General features: G+C 38.9%; 1 protein-coding gene across 2 annotated transcripts; it reads left to right on the top strand.

The window, feature by feature from the left end:
* Positions 1–3,687: 3,687 nt before the first annotated feature.
* trabd (TraB domain containing) lies at positions 3,688–18,661 on the top strand. 2 transcript variants are annotated; one of them, XM_079825571.1, is made up of 10 exons: positions 3,688–4,076; positions 4,679–4,728; positions 5,258–5,315; positions 6,996–7,162; positions 7,277–7,417; positions 7,532–7,642; positions 7,856–7,995; positions 8,692–8,864; positions 15,833–15,929; positions 16,018–18,661. In XM_079825571.1, the coding sequence occupies exons 2-10, from the start codon at positions 4,705–4,707 to the stop codon at positions 16,187–16,189; spliced, it is 1,083 nt and encodes a 360-aa protein (XP_079681697.1). In that variant the 5' UTR covers positions 3,688–4,076; positions 4,679–4,704; the 3' UTR covers positions 16,190–18,661. The 2 variants fall into 2 exon arrangements, with proteins under 2 accessions (XP_079681697.1, XP_079681698.1); XM_079825572.1 differs by having other exon boundaries at positions 3,691–4,076; positions 6,999–7,162.
* The last annotated feature ends 179 nt before the right edge of the window (positions 18,662–18,840 follow it).

Below are 18,840 nucleotides of genomic sequence, written 5' to 3'. Positions count from 1 at the left end.
AATTGGCGTTATATAAAAAATCCAAGCTTTATAATGGGAGTGAATGGTAACTTGAATTTTGAAGCATCCACCCATCATAAAAGTAATCCATATGACTCCAGGGGGTTAATAAAAAGCGAGGCATTTTCGTAATAAAAATATCTGTACTTATAACTTCATAAAAGTTGATAAAGTATAGTTAAAGTAAAGTTGAGTTCTGGCCAAAGAGAACTGACCTGACGCATGACGTATTGACAAACGTGGAAGCGCAGAGGATAGAGCGAAACAAAAGACAGTTCACGAATTAGAACTCTAAAACGAGAATTTTTACAGAGAAATGTCGGAGGAGCTTGAGTTTGTTTGAACCATGAGAGGTGTCTACTCTCACCTAAGCTTACGCTACTCTACATCATGCATTGGGTCAGAGTTCACTCTTCAGCCAGAACTCAACTTGCGTATGGCCGTAAATGGAAGCTAGTGAATATAAAGTTATAAATATGGATAATTTGCTTACGTTGCTTAAGTTTGAGGTATCCTCAAACACCCAGAGGGAGGCAAGGAAGCTGGGGATGTACTGTTGATGTTAAGACTTGGGAGGAGCTGTAGCAGGCGCCGCCGCCGCCTCGGGAAGAGTTGTAGCTGTCACCACCGCCTCAGGAGGAGCTATAGGGGTCGCCACCGCCTTGGGATGATCTGTAGCAGGGTGTTTGGCCCAAACATACAAAATGACAGACAATGCAATTGACAGTGGCAGACACCCTAATCCGGCTTCGCCAAGGAACCTGTTCCCTCGGAGACCACACCAAAGATTTTTGGATATCGACTACCTCATAGACTTCCCAGACTTTGCCCTCATTAACTTTAACTGCCACGGACTCAATAACCACTACCAACCCATACTCGTCCATGACGGTCCTCTGTGGTCGCTGGTGGAATTCCTGGACTATGCCCTTCAAATAAGTCGCTCATCGTACACTGTGGGGGTGGTAGAGGAGGACCCTTCCCTAAAGACTTTTTATGGGCCTTAAACTCTTGTGGCAATGGAGCCTGCCCCCCCACGGATCCCGGTTGCCAAGTCCGGTGGTCTCAGCGTATCCAAGTCAGCTTGTCCCAGAGTTACTGCCACTGTTGTCTGAGTTGTCTGTGATGGCTACAGCCATTTTATGTGTTTGGGCCGCACACTCTGGTACAGCTTCTCCTGAGGCAGCGGTGACCGCTCCTGAACCTTCTGCCTATTCTGATACGTCTATTGACTCTGTAACAACCACAGAAGTCATCCCTGACCTCTGTCTGCTCTGACATGACCACAGAGGTCATTCCTGAATTCTCTGTCTGCCCTGGCATGCTTATGGAGGTCAGTCCTGAACTCTGTATGCCCTGACACTGCCACAGAGGTCGTCCCTGAACTCTCTGTCTTCCTTGACACGACCAAGGAAGTCGCCCCTGAACTTACTGTTTGCCCTTACATGACCACGGTGGTCACCCCTGAACTTTCTGTTTGACCTTACATGACCACGGTGGTCACCCCTGAACTTTCTGTTTGCCCTTACATGACCACGGTGGTCACCCCTGAACTTTGTGTTTGCCCTGACACAAACAAGGAGGTCATCCATGAACTCTCAGCCTGCCCTGTCACAGGCAAGGAAGCTATATTAAATGTATTGGCCAAGGAGGTCTTCTCTGAACCCCATGTGCTTCCTGTTACGACCACAGAGGCCGTTTCTAGCCTCTCTGGGTTCTCTGTTTTAGTTCTGTCGAAGCCGGCATGGTGGTCTCCAGTTAGACCTGATTTGCCGTGGTGGTCACCGGTTCAATCTGCTCCACCGTGGTGTCTCTAGCATCGCCTGCTCCACTGCGGTGGTCACCTGCTTCGCCTGCTCCGCCTTGGCCCCCTGCTCTGCCTTCTTCAGGAGTTAGCTCAGTGTGTAGGCTAATCACAAATGCCTTCTGAAGCGAAGTAATGGGTTTATGAAAAAACCCATCGCTTCACTTCAGAAAGCATTTATTAACTCACTGGATCCTTATAGATACTTTTATGATGGATGGATGTGCTTTTTGGAGCTTCAAAAACTCAATACCATTACAAAGCTGGGAAGAGCCAGTATATTATTTAATATAACTGTAAATGTGATCGGCTGAAAGAAGAAAGTCATATACACCTAGGATGGCTAGAGGGTGAATAAATTATGGGATAATTTTCATTTTGGGGTGAACTATAACATTAACACATCTGAGACAGATTCCAGATCTTCTATTTGTGATTATTGATTGTTCTTCAAACTAATTTGCAGATTTGGTTAAAATGAACTGCAACCACCAACCACTCATCCCTTCCTTTCGAAGCGCGCAGAGCAGCTACGGTGGCCGACACAGGACAAAATGTCATTGTCTGAGACAGGAAGGAGTAGCCAGTGCTCTATAGAGCAGTTTGTCCATTTAGGGCTAATGTAGAAACATGGCGATTTCACTGTAAGGGAACCCGCAGTGTATGTAGATAAAAATGGCTCATTCTAAGGTAATAAAAACAAAACATGTTTTGTATGTATGTTATGTATATTATATTGCATTTCTGTTAATAGATCATCATAAATACTACACACTGCACCTTTAAGTAATCTGCGCATGAAGAATGGGCCCGGATTGGCTGGTGTGGATTTGTGTTGAACGGATGGTGGTGGTCATGACCAGGGTAATGAATTACAGTAATAAACATTTTATACATGTTTTAAAATGTCATCTTCAGTTAGGCGTACTACAATATTATCTGAACAACAACGATGAATTTTACAAAGGATGTAATTAAAATTTTTACAGGTTTTCACTTTTGCTTTCTCTGAAACTAAAAGCAGTTAGTTACATCTTTTTAAAATAATAAAGCACGTTTTTTTTCCCTGTTAAAAAAAATACAAAGTCTACAAAGTTTTTTTTTAAGAATGTTGTTTAAAGGGTTCACCCAAAAATGAAAATATTGTCATTAATTACTCACCCTCATGTCGTTCCAAGCCCATAAGACCTTCGTTCATCTTTGGAACACAGATCTCTCTGACCCCTCCATAGACAGCAATTTAATTACTACTTTCAAGGTCCAGAAAGAAAGTAAAGACATCATTAAAATAGTCCATGTGACTACAGCGACAAGGATACTTTTTGTGTGTAAAAAACAAACAAAAATAACTACTTTATTCAACAATTTCTTCTGTACTAGCTCCTGCATCAGCATTACATGTCATGGTGCTCACAGCATCTGCACTGACTGTATTTACAATGTAAACTGCGTAGGAAACTGACACAGACAAGAAGATATTGTTGAATAAAGTCGTTATTTTTCTTAGTTTTTTTGCGCACAAAAAGTATTCTCATTGCTTCATAAAATTAAGGTTAGTCACTAACGATTTTAACGTTTTTACTACCTTTCTGGGCCTTGAAAGTGGTAATTAAATTGCTGTCTATGGAGGGGTCAGAGAGCTCTCGGATTTCATCAAATATGTATTTTCATTTGTGTTATTATAATTTTGCAGGATGCAATTCCGAGATAGAACAAAGGTCTTATGGGTTTGGAAGTAATTCATTACAGGATTTTCATTTTTGGGTAAACTAACTCTTTAACTCTATTTCTAATTAAATATATGCCCGACCTTTTTCCGAACAATCTGCTTTGTCCTCATCATGGTCTCATGGTCCTCACATATACTACATTACCCAGAAAGCATTGCAATAATGGGCGGTGCTATTCACTTCATGCAAGCAGCTGACTGTAGCTCTAACTTTAATCATTTCATTTTTGCCGAGGCTAGCAACCAAGCAACAGCCAAGGCGGTTGTTTAAGTTATTCTTTAAATCTCTCTATATAATGCAATATTATAATCGTAACAGCGAACGAACTGAATAACTTACTCTCGGTCAGTTCTGTGAAGTTTTTAAAGGGGCTTAGTTTATATTAGCATAGCATCAGCTAACAGCTGCGTGTATGTGTGCGCAGTTAGCCTGTAGCCGAGCTTACCTTGTCAAGATCCATCCCTCTCTACAACTGACAGTTGGGTCCGGTCCGGTTCGTTACTCTCGTGGGAAGCGTGAACAAGCTGCCTACCAAGTCAAATGTAAGATTTATTTTCATTTTCGTTGCTTTTTCGTAGTGGTGGCTGAGATTGCAGCTAGTCCATCAGATTTGGCGTTTTAGTTTTGTCTTCTGTCAGAACTGTCAGTTTGCAATTTAAGTAAAAAAATTAACCGTTTACAATCCCGTTTTGAAGTCAGTAAGCTGTCTACATTGAGTTTGATGTGCTAACCAGGTGGTCTGATAACAGCAGGTTACCACCTTTAATGTCTGACTTCTGTAGGATTAGATTTGTTAAATGGTCAACATAAAAACGCTTTGTTGTGCACCTTCAAACAGATGTTTATCATATCTAAACCCTCAGCAAAACACCAACTAATACTGGCGTGCTGGAATTACAGTAGTTTGAAAAGTATACGTGGTCTAGTTGCACAAAGCAAGATGGCAGGCTGATAATCAAACCTGATGACTCACTTTACTCAGCCAACTACACAAGTCACAAAACTTTCAAATCCTTTAATTAAACACTGTCTGATTTAGTATTGAGCCTTTTATTGTGTGTTTAACTCTGTTGAATGGTTAATTGCCATTTTGTGGAGTCAAATGTGGGTTGTGTGCATCTGACTCATGATCTTTTCATTCCAGGTTGAAGGTTTACTGAACTGCGGACAATGGAACAGGACAACAACTCCGATGTAAGACTTTGTTGGAATGGATGTATTGTTGTGTCTTATTTTTACTAGATATATTTATATGACTGATTTGGATGGTGATGGATGTTTAGCTATAATTATTCAAGAGGGTTTGATTCAATTTGCTAAATAGAAACGGCATCTGTGGTTTGTAAAAGGAAGAAATAAAAAAAAAATGCCATTGTAAAATTCATGACAATCATTCAGTTTCCTGTGCTTTGTTGACTTTCATTCTGATTTAATGTACATGTTCTCTTTATTGCCTTCTTGTGGGTACTAAGAGTATTGGGTAATGGTATTTTTGTTTATTTAGCTGGGCATTTCCCACAATGGAGAATTTTTTTTATTATTTTTTTTTACTGGAGCTTCAAAACCGCTTAAAATATCCTTTGATCAACCTCAAAAACGACTGCAAAGTTCTGAGTTCCTAGAAGTGAATGCCAAGCTAGTTCGCACATGTTTTGTGTACATTTTCGGCATGTTCATACAAAGAATTATATGGATTATAATAATACATTGTTTTTGTTTGTAGGAAGACTCAGTTGGCGCAGCAGAAGATGACGCACAGCCTTCATTTAATCTCGGACTTAGTGAGTAATCTCTGATTTAAAGTTTATGAAATAGTAGTAGATCTGAATCCTAGGTTTCTTTCTTATGGTTTTGTAAGAAATGGTGCTGTGTAAAATTCTCAAAATGAAAGTTATACTATATGATTTCAAATTTCTCATTGTTCAATGCAGGGTTATTGAATGTATTTATCTTTTCAGTTTTTCATAGTTTTTGTTAGTTTTCTGTCATTCCTAGTTTTTTAGTTTCTGTTAATATAATTTTTAGTTGTAGTATTTTAGTGGTGCCAATGTAAATATATTAACCGGTGTAATTTTAGAAGTAGGTAATAATGTTAAATTTCTCAGCACAGTCTACTGTTATTACTGTGTCTAGTAGCACTTTTTTTGGTTGTTAAGGTTTCAAGTTCTATAATATACCGTGTATCAAAAAACAACGTTTATTTGTGGCTATTTTTATTTTACTTAGGTTTGGAGTCATAATTTATTTTCGTTTCAGTTTTCCCAGTTATGTTTTTTTTAGGGTTTTTGTTAATGATAAAAACATTGGTCCAGTGCAATGCACTGGTCCAGTAATACTAGTTAGTTTAGTTACTAAACTTACTAGTGTTAACCTAGTTCAGCAAAGTTAGAAATTCAGCAGATTATCTCCATTTCATATTTTTTCCAAATGTCACAACCATCAAAAAGGTTCAAACAATATATGAACAACAAGCTCATCTTTTCTATGTTTTTGCTCCAGTACTGTTTGAAAAACACACAACTGATCTTTCCATTGCTGTTTTCTTTTGATTATGAGCTCATATGGAGAGAAGAATATTTACATAGTTTTCTTTATAACTCTTTTCCATTTCCGTTTTTGATTCTCAGTGCTGACACTAGGTCTCTAAACATATTTTCTGGTAGCTGCTCCTCTATTGTGGCTATACATTTTATTTATTTATTTATTTATGCATATATGTGACCCGTGCTAGCAAAATGAGTCGCAATTAGCAAATCTTCAAAAATGAGTTATTTTCAAAAACCCTTCAAAATGATGCATGTTTTTTTTTTTAATCGGACAAAAAATGTATGAGCTACGTTTGTTTGAAGTCGATAGTCAGTTAATTTAGAGAAAAATAGTTAAAGATTTCTGAAGTAATAACACCAAATTTGGCACACATCATCAAGTCTCAACCAAATATCTGTAGGAAAAACAAATATATTCAACTTTTTTTCCATGATGCCACAATCGTTTGATTAACATTAATGAAACAGACAGCCTATATTTTAAGACCTACTGTACCGCATGGATGTTTTATAATGTTACACATCACTGTTTTTCCACAACAGTTAACCAAACGTTAATTTAAGACATAACACATAATGTTCCCGTGAATACTCCCCAATACAGATATTTTAAAGAACTGTAATTCTGTGTATGTGTGTATTTCGGGATGTGAGATCGTTTTTCAAGGACAAAGGAAAGGTACTCCGTCCACAAAATGTACAAATAAAGATACTTTTAGATGTTTAATTGCTATTTGGAGCATTGGGATCACTAGAGGAGGGCTTAATGAACTCATTTTTCACTTGTTTTGCCTGTAGCTCGAAATTATCCTGTGCACGTTCCGACTCCTTTTGCCAGCACGGGTCATATATGCATGTATATGTAGTGTTCTTGCTCCACCTCTTACGATAATGATTTTTTTTTTGTCTTTTTAGCAGACTCTGAGGCAGTGGAAGTGTTGTGGCAGGTCCGTACCCAGCGCCGGCAGGCAGACCCTGATCTGCCGGACACTGTGACGCGTCTCGCCACACCTGATGGCAGTATTGTGTACCTGGTGGGCACCGCCCACTTCAGCGACAGCAGCAAGAAGGATGTTGCTAATGTAAGCATTGGCTTTCGTTTTTATGGGATCACAACCAATGTTTGAGTGTAAAACGCCTTAGTATTAGCTACTCATTGACTAAATGCTGTTTTGATTTGATGCTCTTTGCTTTAGACAATCCGAGCAGTCCAGCCTGATGTGGTGGTGGTGGAGCTGTGCCAGTACAGAGTATCCATGCTTAAAATGGATGAGAAAACGCTGCTAAAAGAGGCGAAAGACATTAACTTGGAGAAGGTCCAGCAGGCTATTAAACAGGTCAGCAATGAAACAGACGACTGTGCTGACTTGGTTATTATACTGCCAAACACATTCCTCTGAATTAATTTATCAACATGCTACATACTTTTTTTTTCTCATTTCTTGTGTCAGAACGGAGTGATGTCTGGCCTCATGCAGATACTGCTGCTCAAAGTCTCAGCTCACATTACAGAACAGCTGGGCATGGCCCCTGGAGGAGAGTTTAGAGAAGCCTTTAAGGAGGTCAGTGTGAATACACATGCTCTCCCTCACTTACACGGTCCTCATGGTTCTGACATGCACTGTAACTCATGCACTCGTTCCTGACTTCTAGGAGATGTCACCAATTATCAAAGAACAATAAATGCACGCACTCACCAAACCTGAAACCTGTGGATAGCAAAGACGGATCTGCAGAAATAAAATATGCTTTCCCTTCTGTTTTACCCAATTCAGGCAGGAAAAGTGCCCTTCTGTAAATTTCACCTTGGGGATCGGCCCATTCCAGTAACCTTTAAGCGTGCAATAGCTGCTCTCAGCCTGTGGCAGAAGGCTCGTCTGGCCTGGGGCCTGTGCTTCCTCTCTGACCCCATCAGGTACAAGTCAACACCACTTTGTCTTTTTATGCACAACAATCACTCCTTTATGTCTATTAGAATTTAAAACTTCATAATATGGTGTCACAAATGCCAAAGATTCCAGTCTGCATATGTACATAGACCAGTTTTGCTAGATGGATTGCTGTGGACTGGAAGTGATAAGCCTATGTTCAATGATATGTAATAAAAAACAATAAGTTAACATGTGTTTAAAAGTTCTACAGTTTTCTTTTATCTGTCCAATTCAATGATTTCATCTGCCATAGTAAGGCAGATCATTTATAATGAAAAATACTACGTTTTTCTCAACAAAAATGTATATTCAATTATTTGTGATTTTTAAAATGATTAATTCAATATTTAACACATATGTAAAAACAAAGTAATTCAATTTAATTGATAGCCTTAGCATTTTTGTAGTATTTCTTTTTATTTAAATCTGCATAAATTAAAGGAGGCACCGCTAATTCTATTTGATCTTAAAATGATTTGAAATAAAACCTTATGTCTTTACTGAAGCATGAAGCTCCACCGAGCTTAATGAAGCCTATAATTGTCCTAAATATAGGCTTAAGCTAAGTTTAAGCAAAATATAATTTTTTCTTCTTTTGATTGTGGGGAGGTATGGCTTGGATATGTTTTTTTTTAGATTCGCATGAACACATTTTTGGTATGTGTTTTTCCTCTTATCAGCAAGGAGGATGTAGAGAAGTGCAAACAAAAAGATCTTCTGGAACAGACCATGTCAGAGATGATCGGCGAGTTTCCAGCCCTCCACCGCACTATTGTTGCAGAACGAGACATCTACCTCACACACACACTTAGACAGGCAGCCCGCTGTGTTGAGGCGCCACCTAATGCTGAAAGTGAGTACTGTGCTCTCATCTCATGCTGCAGTCCAGTGCTCTTCCTTGAAGTTAAATTGATGCTAGTTTGATTTAAAAAAATGTCTTGAATTTAAAAATGCTTATTCAGGTATGCCCAGTGATCAGTAGTCACTCATGTTGTTCCAAACCTGTATGACTGACTTTCTTCTGTGGGACACAAAATATATTTTGAAGAATGTTTTCAGTTCCAATTGTCTTAAAAAAAAAATTCCGTACTATAGAAGTTGATGGAAATTAACTTTTTAGCTACCTACATATCTTCAGAAGAAAGGAAAGTCATACAGGTTTAGAACGACACGAGGGGAGTAAATGATTACTATTTTGGGTGGACTATCTCTCTAACAAAAAACTAAACCAAATAAAATAATTCTCGTTAATTGATTGAAATAGCACTGAAATAAAATTATATGTTAGATGAAAATGTTTAACTTTTAATATTACTAAAATTACTAAACCTAAGTGAAAGCTATGTAAATTAAAGTTGAGTAGAAGTGTTAAAAAAACTAAAACATAATAAAAATGACTAAAGCACATAAAATTACTAAAAGTAAAATAGTGACAACTGAAAATATGAAAATAAAAGTAGTTCAAAGCGTTAATAAATACTAGGGCTGGGCGATATGGCTGAAAACCGTATCACGATATAAGTGTTTCATATAGGTCGATATCGATAATTATTGATATGTTTTATGACCCATTTAAAATAAGGACCAGAAGAAAAATATTTTAGATTTAATCATTTTTATTTTAAACTTAAACTTCCTCTGATTATAATCCCCTCAGTTATAAAGGCAGAAATGTCAACACAACCATGGAAAACACTTCTAATGGAAAACAGTCTAAATTCACAATGAACACTTGATTATCTCTTAACATTAAGGTGCAGTGCCTCCGTTATTTCTTTGTGACGATTACCATTTAGATGCTTTGTCATAAACCACTGATGCAGAGTAACATTACCTCTCCATGTAGTTTCAAAGGCTGAATCTGAAATCGCCCCCTTTGCCCTTAAATATGGCATTTTTGAGGGGACTGCCATTTGTAGTGGTGTCCGAAACCATAGTGGACATTGAGTGCACTCATTCTATCCCACTTTGCACCGCAATAACAAGTGTACAGCCGATGAACACACACACAACGGCTTTCCGAATTTGCTCACTCGTTTTCATTCACTCCTTCAAGTGAACTGTATCAATGGACTAAAGTAGGGAATAGTGATTGAGGGTTTAGGGGGCGATTTCGGATTCAGCCAAAGTCAAGAATAGCATGAACGAGGCGCGCGCTGTCAGTGGAGGCTCGCGCTGACCAGTCTTGGTTGGGACGACGGTCAGACTTATAAAATCCAAAAAAACTGCCATACTGGCGAGCTGACTTGTTTTCCTGCAATCAGCAATTTCCTCGCTTGCAGCGGCACTCATTTTCCACTTATCACTCCACGCCGGTTTTGTTTACTGAAGAATGAATCCAACACGAGACAACGATATGGCGCTACCAAACCTGATACAGTTACCTGATTGGCTGTTAGCCTTTCACTCCCTACGTTGCTTGGTTACCACAGAATGAGTGCCTTTGTTCATGCAACCAAACTTGCTTGGCAAACCTCTGGTTTCTTCCGACGAAGAAAAAATAATTTTTGAACGTTTTATCAAACACATTTTTTATTGATATCGATTACGTGTCTATCGTAATACATATAGTTATTGTTTTATCGCCCAGCCCTAATAAATACTATAATAATTAGGGATGCACCGAATCCAGATTTTTGGGGTTCGGCCGAATACCGAATCCACTGGTTAAGATTCGACCGAATCCGAAACCGAATACAGAATCCTTCTCCCATCCTCAGTCCATTGTCACTGTAAACACATTAACGAAGTAAACAACGTCCACAGCAGTGTAGCGATGCTATTGACCATTTAAGCGTTAACCGAAAGTAAGAATTTTGACCGATTAATACTACCAGTTAAACGGTTTAAATGTTTTTAACGTTTTTTGGTTTTTGATGCATGGTTAAGAAAAATGTGCTGTATAGCGTTATTTGTTCACTCACGGAGCGCGACGACATGTGCAACCACAAACCAGATATATCCCGCAAAATGAAGCAATGGAAAAGCTTACTGTGTGGGAGTAGTACAAGCTCCTGACTGGTGGGACGCAAATGAAAGGCGCTTCCCGAGGCTGGCCGCTCTAGCGAGGCGTTATCTCTGTATTCCCGGGACATCAGTGCCATCTGAAGCCTTGTTTAAGGCTTTTTGTAGTGTGGTTTTGGTCAAGTTTACTAAAGTATACATTGTCGCGCATGTTCTTCTCGCCGCTGTTTCCTGATGGTTTATAGAAAAATTACCCCGAGTCCTCCTCTGTCGTTTCAAAGAACAACGCAACGGAGAGCACAGGAGGCGCGCGCGCGCTGTCAGCCGAGGCTCGCGCGCTGCAGAGACAGAAGGATTGAGGTTGTTTTTCTGCCGCGGGTTTAACTGTCAACAGGCTGTGCTCCAGACTAACCCACATCACTTCTTAGACATATTACTTAAAAAACATACAAGGTGTGGATTGAGGTAGCCTAGGCCTTCTATTTTTATTTGACAAAAAAAAAAAAAAAGATTCCGGTTCTTCAAAGCTTACGGATTCAGTGTATTTTCGTTTTATCATCTTAATTCGGTAATTATTTAAAGGTCCCATGGCATGAAATTTTCATTTTATGAGGTTTTTCAACATTAATATGAGTTCCCCTAGCCTGAATATTGTCCCCAAGTGGATAGAAATGTTGATCGGTGTAAAACCGAGTTGTGGCTGTCTTTCTCTGCCTTTGAGAAAATGACAGGCCAGACTAGCCAATCCTGAAGTCTCCTGGTTTGACGTCCAAGCAGGCACGGTTTCCTCCCTTTCCTCCGCCCAGAGAATCTGGCACGCCCATGCAAACGCTCGTCGAGAGATCATTGCATCATTGCTTGTGAACGAGTGAACGCTGGCAGTTTCTCAGTGTTTGGATGTACAAATGAAAACAGAAGTCTTTTTTCAGTTCCTTCTGATCTGTGATCAGTGATTTCTGATGTGTAGCTAATTATTTATTATTCGTGCACACAATGCGGCTTCTCTCTCTCCCGACAGAACGGTGTTTTCGTGTTTTATATCTTGTGAGTCAGTGTTTTTGTACGTCCTCGTCGCGTCTATCGGTTCTAAAATGTGCATACAGTCATGAGTTTCTGCTCAACATCAGCAGAGATAAACCTCACACACGCCGACGCTCGGCCTTCAACATCCCCGACCCACAGTACTGCATCTGGCCCACAGCGGAGGCACCAAACGCGGCGTGAGATTAAGCAGAAGGGGGGTAAGCTTGAGCATATCCGGGCTAGCCAGCCTAGCCCCACAATAAACTGGATTACATCCGATTACTGCTGTTGTGTCTTTGTTTGCGCTGTGTACTCAACGCGCGTCACTGGCGCTTTTATTTTATTTTAAAAATAATGCTATTATCAACACTTACTTTTAACTCGTTCATCTCGACAGCTGTAATGGTACTTTGCATGTGTTACAAAGTTGGTAGAACAATGATGAAGAGACGGACTCGGTGTGACTGTTTATTCAGAACTCTCAGATACAAACACAATAAACTCGCGCTGACTGACAGCGCTCTCATAACTCAGTAGTTACTATAAATAACTTTGTTAGCAATCGCTGAGCTCAGTCTCTGATAGTGATGTCCGGTTCGCGAACGATCTTTCTTTTGAACCAGTTCTTTTTAGTGAACCGAATCAGTTCACCAAATCGGACTGAATCGTTCTAAACGGTTCGCGTCTCCAGTCAGCGCCTATCCATAATTTACTAAAGTTACTAACTTTCTGACATGAGTGACAGTCCCTCCGACTAGAAATAGACTAATAACCTAAAGTATATGCTGTAACTAAAACAGTTCAGACATGCTGAGAACTGATGTGAAGTGAACTCAGGTCCATCCGTCTCCCTGGCAGACTCGTGCCTGCTCGTGCCTCGATAAACCACGCCCCCTCCGCTCATATAAAATGCAAAGATGTCAGCCAATCACAACAGTGGGTGTTTTTACTGAAGTCTCACAGCAGACACGCCTCTTGAAGCAGGGCATTCAGCCACAGGGCAAACAGCAGTATAGAAAAAATGCCTTTTATTTCTAAATTATGACATTTTATGATGTAAAAGTCATACTAACAATATAAGTACAGCTCAGGAAACATTATAAAATAATAGAAAAATGCCATGCCATGGGACCTTTAAGTGAAAAATATTTAGTGTAGGCCTATATGTATTATTATTTTTATTTATCTGATCTATATGCGGCTGTTTGCACTGTAAAATAAAATACATTTTGGCTGCTATCTGTAGATTCCTTCATGCACAACTCGTATTCTCTCGGATGTTTCATACGCAAATGTTTTAACAGCGGCTGTTGTTTAGGGTCCTTGTCATCACGAGACAAATCGGCATTGCAAATTGAACATGTAGCTCGACTTGAATCGCCTTCTTTTGACTTAAAGTAGCATACTGCCACGTTTTCTGTTCATGAGTTTCATTTTCACTTTCAACGGCGGCGTCATTACGTTCGACCAGCGGAGCGCGCATAGTGCAAGCCTAGGGTTCGGGTTCGGTGGAAAAAAATGGTTCGGCAGAAACCGAATATTCGTCCGAATCCGAACCCGAATCCTGGATTCGGTGCATCCCTAATAATAATATATATATACATACACACATATAATATATATAAATAATGGGGTTTAATGAACAGTTTCGGTACAGGGCTTTCGGTTCGGTGCATGCATATACCGAACGGTTTCCGAATGCAATCTTTAACAGTAAGCTTGTTTTTAAGCGCGGAACACACTTCAATCCTAGTTCCCACACGAACATATTAAAGGATTAGTTCACTTTTAAATAAACTTTTGCTGATAATTTACTCACCCCCATGTCATCCAAGATGTCCATGTCTTTCTTTCTGCAGTCGAAAAGAAATTAAGGTTTTGGATGAAAACAGCCCGGTTCAAGGTCCAAATGACAGTTTCAGTGCAGCTTTAAACGATACCAAACGATGAATAAGGGTCTTATCTAGCGAAACGATCAGTTTCTGCGAGAAACCGAGCAGTATTTATGCTATTATTTTACATCTTTTCAGACAAACGTGATCATCTGAGCTCAGCCATTACTTCCACTAAGTAAGGTCAAAATACAAACGTGGTCATAGATATATCGATTGTAGATGCCTAATTCTATTGATCCGTATAAGCGCTAATGATTTATCTACGTATACATATATGACCAGGCTCGTATTTTGACCTCACTTTGCGGAAGTAGTGGCTGAGCTCAGAGAAGATCGTGTTCGTCTGAAAAGAGGTAAAATAATAGCATTAAATACTGTTCGGTTTCTCGCAGAAACTGATCGATGAATAAGACCTTTATTCATAGTTTGGTATCGTTTAAAGCCCTTTGAAGCTGCACTGAAACTGTCATTTGGACCTTGAACCGTTTGGGGCATTATATGGAGAAAAACCCTGGACTGTTTTCATCCAAAACCTTAATGTCTTTTCGACTGCAGAAAGAAAGACATGGACATTTTGGATGACATGGGGGTGAGTAAATTATCAGCAAAAGTTTATTTAAAAGTGAACTAATCCTTTAAGTATGCAGTCCATTTTATCACGAAATTCAAATGATTAATGCCGTTTTGACGCTCCTTAATGTGGCGTGACTGATCACTGTATAGGCGCGTCAGTTCAAGCGTCCGCGCAACGCGCAAACACGATAATCTGTGAACTCGATCGATCATCTCTTCCTAAAGAATAAACATGAATGAACATCTAAAGGTATGTTGAGTATACATTACAGAAAAAACTATTTTATAATTAGATTTAGAAGTTATTGCAAAAACTGCGTTAAGTGAAGTTTACATGTTTGCGTACTGTTATTTGAGTGTTCATTATTATTATACCTAAACATAAATGGCAACTGAATTTAGGCTTTTAGTTTGGGCTCTGTTAACCTTTAATATTAATGTGCAAGTAAGGGCTCCCTATATAGTTATCACAAAATATCAGCAATATCTGACTTCAAAACCGAGGTATGTACCAAACCGTCAGTTTTGTGTACCGTTACACCCCTATAAAATAACTATGCCAGTGAAAATGTTCGGTGTCATGTTACTTGTTACATAAAGGCAAGGCTTAGGGTTAGGTACTCTGCTGGGACAAGACTTGGCGGGTGTGTGCGGGTTGTGGGAGAATAAAATGATTCACAGGACTCATGCAAAAAAGAAATATCTAAAAACAAGTAAACTGTTATTCATTTATTGCACAAAAGAAACAAGAACAACTCAAATAAAAAAAAAAACAATTAAAGATGTAAAGCTGGACATTGGGCAAGACTTTGCCTTCCCCTGCCTGCTGCTGCTTATTGCTTTTAGAGGGAAAAGCTGCCCATAACTTCTGGTCTAGGATCAGTTTTCCCTGTAATAATAGCATTTTGGCGAAAATAGATTTGGCAAGCGATCCGGTGCGTATCTGTACTTGTGCTCTGTAGAGTGTCAAAGGTTCCTATTTATAACACGTCTTTGCAGTGTTGACAATCTCAAATATATAGGTTTTTATTTTATTTTTACGCAATAGCCAATCAGAGGTGTTTAAGTTAGAATCCATTTTTTTTAGTACTGCACGCCTACGAAAGTGTAGACATCATGAGAGAATAATACAATTAACTGGTTTGTGAATGTAGATGCTTTAATAACAAAAATTATCGGGAGCATGTCTAGTTTGTTGCTAGGCGACATGTAACTTGAAACTATTTAATAAATGTACTGAAAAAATTTATTTTTACCTGTGGGCTTTTATGAGCGGGACAATACATGAATGTTACGGGTGGGAGAAGGTAACATTTCTGTTGGAGCTGCATGAAAACTCTTGTTCATACACATTTTGTTTTTTTAGAAGTGCCTGCTGTGGTTGTTGGAGTGGTTGGGATGGGTCATGTGCCTGGTATTGAGAGGAACTGGGATAAAGAGCTCAATATCCATGAGATCATGAGGTGCGTATTGGAATAGTTGCATGTACTTCAGTATTAAAAGTACAAGATCTGTCTTGACAAAAATGTTGTTGTTGTTTTTTTCTCTTAGCGTGGCTCCACCATCTCGTTTTGGCTGGGTAGTACGCAACGTGTTGAAGGGCAGCATGTGGGGGCTTCTGGGGTATGCCTGCTTCCGTGCCAGCAAGGGCGTGGGGAGGGCGTTACTCTCCTTACCGACTGTCCAATCGCTGCTTGAAAATATACGAACGCCTTCCGTTTGACCCTTCTCCTATCGGCACAGACTTTTCAGCAGTGAGATCGGATGTCACACTGAACACCAGTAGCCTTAACTACAGGATGGTGGTTGGGTAGATTAGGAGGAAGATTAGAGGCAAACATCGTCTCCATCCCATTTGAAATAAGCAATGTGGGTGGATGCCTTTGACTAACTCTCTGTCACCTCCTCAACCCTCTGTGTACCTGTGGACGCAGAGCTGTACTGCCAAAGAAATCGGACCATGCTTTCTTTCCTTTTTCCTCATTCTTAAAGTATGACCCACTAGAAAATTAGTTGCAGCAGGATTCCCCATGTTTTCATCCAACTTGAACTGAATGAAGTTTTATTCTTCTTTTGGTTGGCTCCTGCAAATGGTTGAATTTCCCAGAGGTCCAGTATTGTTATTCTCTGTACATCGGCATTTCAATCTGAATCATGAAGTATGAGTAGTGAAGCCACCTTTTTCATGTAGGTGATTTAATCGAACAGTATCCCAGAACTAATTTTTAAAACCTGAAATTGCACTAAAAGTGCAACCGGACCATTTATTATGAAAAGCATAGATCAGATTTTATTGAAAGTATGACTTGATGATAAATACATGTAATGCACATTAGGAAAATGATTATGACCAAAAGTATTTTTGGTTTCAGTGATTGAATTTGTATGTTTCTGAAAAAATGTGAAACTAAAACAACTGCGCACAGTGTTTGAGAGTTTCAAGTCACACCCGGTCTCGTTCACTCTGTGGGGTTGCTTGGTTTTTCAAAAGACCTGATAAGACCAGTATAAACGTTGCCTGCGCTAGCTATCAAGTGCCTCCTACTACATGACCTGGAAAGGGCTAAAGGGAAAAGAGACTGGTCAGGGTGATTTGCTCTCTCTCCATATGGTCATAATAAATGGGTACTATTAAATCTGGGGTCCTCTGTTTCACTCACACCGTTTTATAATTGGTAACAAAACTTGATAAAGAAAGCTTGGCTTTTATAGAAATGAGTAAATTATGCAATTAATTGGAGAATATATATTTTGTGTTTACATTTTTTTTTTTTTGTTGCTTGATTCAGTTTTGTTTTGTTTTTCAGAAGAAATCAACAGCTTTTTACCCCCAATTTACAGTTTTTTTTTGTTACCATGTTCATAGAAGGAAGTTGAGTTGCGTAAAGGTTAAATTCACTAAATTGGAATAAAATGTAGGCCTGGTTTCACAGACAAGGCTTAGATTAAGCCAGGATTAGGACATGTAAGTAGCTTTTATAAACATGCCTTAGAAAAATCTTGAGAAATAACGATGGCACGGACAATTTTTAAAATATGTCCGTGCAAGTTAGTTTAAATTCAGACCATTAAAACATGCATTTTAGTCAGGGAGTAGCTTAAGCCTTGTCTGTGAAACCGGCCATTAAAGTTAAAGCTCATTGCTGATAGTATGGCAATACTCTTAACACTTGTAATGAAATGTAAGTAAAGAATTCTTGTAAAGAATTTATTCATTATGAGATCATCAAAATGACTTTAAACTCTGCTGTTGAAAATGTAGACAACCATTAAAGAAGGTATGTTGATTAAAAAAAATGCTTCTACAGAAAAGCCATCACTATCATGAGCCATCAGTGCACAATATGGGGATCATGCTTTATATGGACAGAAGTTGGGAGTGTTTCTGCTGTTTGTGTGCTTACAGCCTTATTCTACTAGAACTGCTGCTTCTTACTTTATTTTTCCGCGTAGCTTTTTACAATGGTGATATATAGGGTGACTGTAAATCAATTTTAGAGGTAGCATGTAGGTCACAGGCACATTCGAAACACAACGCTTGTGTGTCTGTGTGTGAAAGGGAATGCTAATGCCAAAAAGTTGCCATTCTTTGTTCTTTTAAACATTTAGATGCTAAATTGAAATTGTGTTTATTGGGGCTCAAATTAAGATTGAAGCTTTGCATGTGTGCTAAGTGCATTTATGCTGGAGAAGGAGATGACTATATGGATGTATATGCATGATCTCTTGTGTAGATGGCTTGTTGGGATTATTTAATTGGAGTTTAAGAAATCTTTACAACTCATATTAGGGAATATTTGTCATTGCCCTGGTGTTTGAGAATCTAGAGCAACAGTCCCCAACTTTTCAAACAATATATTGCACAAATATGCGTAAATTTTGCAAAAATATGTGGTTGCACAATTAAAATGGTTGACTAACAGATTGATTTTTTTTTAAAAGTGACCCAGTAGGCTTGTTCTCCTACTCTAAGGTTTTTTCCTCAATGCTGCGGTCTTCATGAAAACTAAAACTCATGTCTTCCTGCCTACTTTTGATCATCTAGATCTGCTGCACTTGTTAGGTGAGAAATTACATGAAGTAATTATATTTAATGCACATCTTTGTACGTCCTTAAACTATACTGCAATTGTTTTTCTCTTAACTGTTGTTAACAATGTGGAAGGGGGGAATAAATGCTCCCTCTTCTATTGTCTGTTTCTTATTTTCATTTTTATCCTTCATTTTTAACAAGCCAAATAGCTAATGCTCAGACTGAACTAAAATATATCTTTAAATCTTAAATACATTTTCCAACATATTTGCCTTTTCATCTCTCCAATTATATATAGGATATATAATATATATTCTTTGCAGCGTGGTAAATGTACTCCA

This window comes from Gobio gobio (assembly GCF_949357685.1).
Source record: "Gobio gobio genome assembly, chromosome: 9".
NCBI classification, from domain to species: domain Eukaryota; kingdom Metazoa; phylum Chordata; class Actinopteri; order Cypriniformes; family Gobionidae; genus Gobio; species Gobio gobio.
Note: the sequence above shows the minus strand (reverse complement) of the source record. Positions and strands in the feature narration are given on the sequence as shown.